At 54.4% G+C, this 5,915-nt stretch overlaps 1 protein-coding gene across 2 annotated transcripts in view; it reads left to right on the forward strand.

The window, feature by feature from the left end:
• The window catches only part of LOC119276779 (two pore calcium channel protein 1), a 28,189-nt gene that overhangs the window by 9,757 nt on the left and 12,517 nt on the right, over nucleotides 1-5,915 (forward strand). For both annotated transcript variants that reach the window (XM_037557933.1, XM_037557932.1), the window contains exon 5: nucleotides 5,721-5,830. In XM_037557933.1, the coding sequence (XP_037413830.1) occupies nucleotides 5,721-5,830 (110 nt within the window). The remainder of the gene's footprint in view (nucleotides 1-5,720; nucleotides 5,831-5,915) is intronic.

The following is a 5,915-nucleotide window of genomic DNA, read 5'->3' on the forward strand; positions in this document are numbered from 1 at the left end:
GGGGCGGCGGCAGAGGAGGCGACCGGCGAGGGGGACGGCGTCGGGTCCGCGACGGGGAGGGCCGCCGGGGAGGGAGCGGGGGAGGACGGCGACGGGGGCGGCGGTGGCGACCGTAGGGGCGCCAGGGGAGTCGCCAGAGCCCGAGTCCATCGTGAATGTTGTTTCGATGCACCGTGAAAGATGCATGGCAAATAGAGGCCAATAACTTGCTTTTATATAGGCCCAAGTTTAGATTGCTGCAGAAATAATGGAAGACGGGAAAATTTTCCAACAAAATGACACAACATTTCTGTCTGTTCTTCCTTATAATACAGTGAGGAACAAGGAAAAATAGTTACTACTTATTAATACAATAAGTTGGAGTATATGTGGTTGACTGAGTGAAGATTTCATTAGGAAACTGTTAGCCTAAGTAATCTCATGCAGTAGTTTAGTTTTTCTTTCTGTTATGAAATAAGGCATGCTGGACATGTACGTAGAGGAGAGCTGCGTCTCTCCGTAGGATACTCTCACCTCCTGGTCGTGGCTTCTGACCGATCCAGTCGCTGGATGGAGCGACACTTGCGGATCGCAGCTGCTAGGCCGGGAGGTGGTTAGTGGAGTCCGGGATGATGCATAAAACAAGGAATAACAGAACTGAAAAAGGCTGCGCATTGTGGCAGCACAAAACCTCTCGCGAGTTCATCCTTCTCCACGATATCTCTCTCTCTGATTTGATCGATCGGAAACTACATTTGGCATCAGAGCCTAGGTGTTTGATCCTCGGCGCGGCGGCGGTGTGTGATCCGTCGTGGTGATGTCCGGTGACGAATCTGACGGGAAGAGCAAAGGAGGGGGCAAGTCGCCGCCGAAGACGCCATCATCCAAAGCCCCGCTCGCGCGCCTCACCGGCAGCGGAAGCGGCGAGATCAGGGTGGTGGAGCGCGTCGTGCGCGAGGAGGCGGGCGCCTCCATGATGCTCACGCGCACTAACTACATGGAGTGGGCGCTTGTGATGCAGGTCAAACTGCAGGTCGCTCGGGTCTGGTCCGCGGTGACCGACGAGGCCGCCGACGAAGACGCCGACCGGCGCGTGCTGCAGATCATCCTCACCGGCGTCCCGCCGGAGATGCTGCGCGTGCTGGCTGCAAAGGACACGGCGAAGACGGCGTGGGAGACGATCCGGATGATGCGGATGGGCAGCGAGCGCGCTCGCGAGGCCAAGGCGCAGGTACGGCGGCGCGAATTTGAAGATCTTCGGTTCAAGGACGGAGAGTCCGTTGAAGATTTCGGGTTGCGCCTCGCCGCCCTCGTCGCGGATCTGGAGCTATACGGCGACCCCGTCACCGAGCACAAGGCCGTTCAAAAGTTTCTCCGAGTGGTGCCGCGGAAGTTCCGCCCGATGGCCATGGCGATTGAATCACTGATCGATCTGAAGACCATGTCGATCGAGGAACTCGTCGGGCGCTTCTCGGCTTGTGAGGATCACTACGATCTCGACGATGCCACACAGTCCACCGGGCGCCTCATGCTCACGCACGAGGAGTGGATGGCCAGAGAAAAGCACGGCGGCGGCAGCGGATCATCATCCAGTGCGGGCAGCGGCAAGAACAAGTCGCCCGCTAAACCGAAAGGCGCGGGCGGCGGCAAGCCTGCGTCAGGAAACCAGGGTGCAGGTGGATCGGGAGGCTCAGGCGGCAGGAAGAAGAAAGGCAAATGCCATCACTGCGGCATCCCGGGGCACTGGAAAAAGGAGTGCCGGACGTGGCTTCGTGAGCAGGAGCAGAAAGGCACCCAGGAGCAGGCTAATCTGGTGCAGGGTGGCGCGGAGCACGACCCAGGTCTGTATATGGCTGTGGTCACCATCGTTTCCACGCCACAGATCGCTGCGCCGCAGGAAGTCTTCCTCAACGAAGAGAAGGTCATGCCAGTGCCCTCGCCGGACGGAGTGTGGTATTTCGACACCGGCGCCAGTAGCCACATGACAGGCGACAGGGGAGTCTTTGCGTCACTTGACGAAACAGTGCACGGCACGGTGAAGTTCGGAGACGGCTCTGTAGTGGCCATACAAGGGCGCGGCTCAGTGGTGTTCCGCTGCCAAGGCGGAGGGCAGCGCGTGCTCACGGGCGTCTTCCACATCCCGAGCCTGCGCACGAATATTGTGTCAGTAGGGCAGCTAGACGAAGCAGGCTGTGTCGTCAACATACAAGAAGGCGTGATGACCATCCAGGATCCAGGACGGCGCATACTAGCACACATTCGTCGCTCTGGCAATCGCCTGTACACTGGGGCGTTGGAGATCGACACTCCCAGGTGCTTGCTGGCACTGGGAGATGACATGACCTGGCGATGGCACGCACGCATGGGGCATTTGCATTTCCGCGCTCTCCGTGCAATGTCATCGAAGCAGATGGTGCGGGGCATGCCAGTGATCGACCGCGTCGAAGAATACTGTGATGGGTGCGCTCTCGGCAAGCAACATCGCACGCCGTTCCCACAAGTCGCCGCGTACCGCGCAGAGCGCGGGCTGGAGCTCGTGCACACTGACCTTTGTGGGCCGATCGAGCCGACCACGCCTGGAGGAAGCAAGTATTTTCTGCTGATTGTGGACGACTACAGTCGTTACATGTGGTTGGAGCTGCTCAAATCCAAGGACGAGGCCTTTGCAAGGTTCAGAAAGGTGCAAACTCTCGCGGAGGCAGACGGGAGCTGCAAGCTGCGTGCATTCAGATCTGATCGGGGGGGCGAGTTCAACTCCAATGAGTTCAAAGCCTACTGTGAAGAAATCGGTGTCAAGCACTACACAACTGCCCCGTACTCGCCGCAGCAAAATGGAGTGGTAGAGCGGAGAAATCAAACGGTCGTGGAAATGGCCAGATGCATGTTGAAGAGCATGGACATGCCAGCGTACTTCTGGGCGGAGGCGGTGAGAACCGCCGTGTATGTGCTGAATCGCGCGCCCACACGCAGTCTGGAGGGTGTCACGCCTTATGAAGCGTGGCACGGCCGTAAGCCTAGTGTGCAACACTTGCGCACTTTCGGGTGCACGGTTCATGTCAAGAACGTCGGCCCCGGCGTCACGAAGCTAAGCGATCGCTCAACGGCAATGGTGTTCATTGGATACGAGGAAGGTTCCAAGGCCTATCGAGTGTACAACCCAACAACGAAGAAGGTGCAGGTGACTCGAGACGTGATCTTTGAAGAGAGCAGGCCCTGGACATGGCGCGCACCGGGCGCGGCAGAGGACCGCGCCGCGCCGACGACCTTCACAGTCACGTACACCACTGCTGGCGGGGTGCACGAGATAGACACAGGGTCTCCTACATGTGCCTCGACGCCGCAGCGGTCCCCAACGCCCACAACACCTGCACCCGCGGCCTCACCTGCTGGAGTGATCACGCCGGCTTCAAGTACATCAGGGACGCCAGAGTCCACCCCGGCAACACCTGCAGCAGCGGACGGAGACTACTTGGCCACCCCACAGTCACACGACTCCAGACACGACGTACCAACAGGACAGCCAGTGCGATTCCGGAGCTTCACGAGCGTACTGGAGGAAACTGAAGATCAGGCAGTGCGTGAGCAGTTTGAGCGCTGCCTGCTCGTGCGTTGCATGTTTAGCGCGGAGGAGCCAAGCGATGTGGACGAAGCGCTGGCTAGCAAGGCATGGAAAGGGGCTATGGATGTCGAGATGCAGTCCATTGTCGAAAATGGCACATGGAAGCTTGCTCAACTCCCGGCTGGGCACAAGGCAATAGGACTGAAGTGGGTGTATCGTGTCAAGCGTGATCCTGCAGGCAATGTAGTCAAGCACAAAGCTCGTCTCGTCGCAAAGGGATATGTCCAACGTCAGGGGGTGGATTTTGAGGAGGTTTTCGCCCCCGTAGCTCGCATGGAGACAGTTCGGCTGCTACTGGCTCTCGCCGCGCACTCTGGCTGGGAAGTTCACCACATGGACGTGAAATCAGCCTTCCTGAATGGCGATCTCACTGAGGAGGTATATGTTGATCAGCCACCGGGGTATGAAGTTGCAGGCCAGGAAGGAAAGGTACTCCGACTGCATAAGGCTCTGTATGGGCTGCATCAGGCACCGCGGGCGTGGTATGCAAAGTTGGATGAAACTCTCACCTCCCTTGGTTTCACGCGAAGCGCTCTGGAGCATGCTGTGTACCGACGAGGTAACTCACAATCACACTTGTTGGTTGGAGTGTATGTAGATGATCTGATCATCACAGGAACCACAGCAGCAGATATCCTCTCTTTCAAAGAACAGATGCAGAAACTCTTCAAAATGAGTGATCTCGGGCGGCTAAGTTACTATCTGGGAATTGAGGTAGATCAAAGTAGCAATGGAATTACTCTGAGTCAGAAGAGCTATGCGGGCAAGATTCTGGAGATTGCAGAGATGAACAACTGCAACAGTTGCCACACACCAATGGAGTGTCGTCTGAAACTGAAAAAGGATGATGACTGTGATCTGTTTGATGCTACCTTGTACCGCAGAGTGATTGGGAGCCTGCGCTATCTTGTGAATACAAGGCCAGACATCGCACATTCAGTGGGTATTGTCAGTAGATTCATGGAGAAGCCAAGCACTAACCACTGGGCAGCGGTCAAACAGATACTGAGGTATATCAAAGGCACAATGCACTATGGGTGCAGCTACAAGAGAGGACACGGAACTGCTGAACTGATTGGGTTCAGCGATAGCGATCATGCTGGGGACATCGGTGATCGCAAAAGCACTTCTGGACATGTTTTCTTCCTTGGTAAGAATCTGATTACTTGGAGCTCCCAGAAGCAGAAGATCGTCGCTCTCTCTTCCTGTGAAGCAGAATATGTTGCAATAGCAGCTGCCACTTGTCAGGGACTGTGGCTGAGCCGGCTGCTAGGGGACATCACAGGTACCTCGCCGGCGCAGTTCAAATTACTGGTGGACAACAAATCAGCCATAGCTCTGAGCAAGAACCCAGTTCATCATGATCGAAGTAAACACATTGATGTCAAGTTTCACTTTGTGAGAGATTGCATGGAGAAGAAACAGGTGGAGATAGATCATGTTGGAACTCAGGACCAGCTCGCCGATGCACTCACCAAAGCGCTCGGGCGCGTTCGTTTCATCGAGATGCGACAGAGGCTTGGGATGATCGGCGTAGTGCAGTGAGATTAGGGGGTGAAATGTTAGCCTAAGTAATCTCATGCAGTAGTTTAGTTTTTCTTTCTGTTATGAAATAAGGCATGCTGGACATGTACGTAGAGGAGAGCTGCGTCTCTCCGTAGGATACTCTCACCTCCTGGTCGTGGCTTCTGACCGATCCAGTCGCTGGATGGAGCGACACTTGCGGATCGCAGCTGCTAGGCCGGGAGGTGGTTAGTGGAGTCCGGGATGATGCATAAAACAAGGAATAACAGAACTGAAAAAGGCTGCGCATTGTGGCAGCACAAAACCTCTCGCGAGTTCATCCTTCTCCACGATATCTCTCTCTCTGATTTGATCGATCGGAAACTACAGAAACTATATGCTGATAAACATGAGCTGAAGTTCAAATTTTAATTGCGCTTTCCTTTTTTTGTACATTAATTATATTATTTTGCATGCACACTTCTCACAGTTCAGGTCCTTCCATATTTTGACAGTCTATTTTCAAACTTGAATTTATTTTATTTTATTAGACTACCTTGATGTGTGATTTTGCTTTCTAGTTCACTATGGCTTACCCATTTTTCTGCTCTACCTGTAGATTGTTCTTCTCTTCATCTTAGCATGCGACATACTGGTGTTTGCCTTTAGTTCCCAACCTTTCAGATTAGCTCCATACATCCGCGTAGTTTTTCTAATCATGACTATCAGGTATGAAGTGTTTTGTTTGTTCCAGACTGCTGGTACCTTACTGAACACAGTGAGAAGGTCCTATCTTAATATATTGATAATTAAT

The sequence above is a fragment of the Triticum dicoccoides genome, chromosome 3B (assembly GCF_002162155.2).
Source record: "Triticum dicoccoides isolate Atlit2015 ecotype Zavitan chromosome 3B, WEW_v2.0, whole genome shotgun sequence".
Classification (NCBI taxonomy): Eukaryota; Viridiplantae; Streptophyta; class Magnoliopsida; order Poales; family Poaceae; genus Triticum; species Triticum dicoccoides.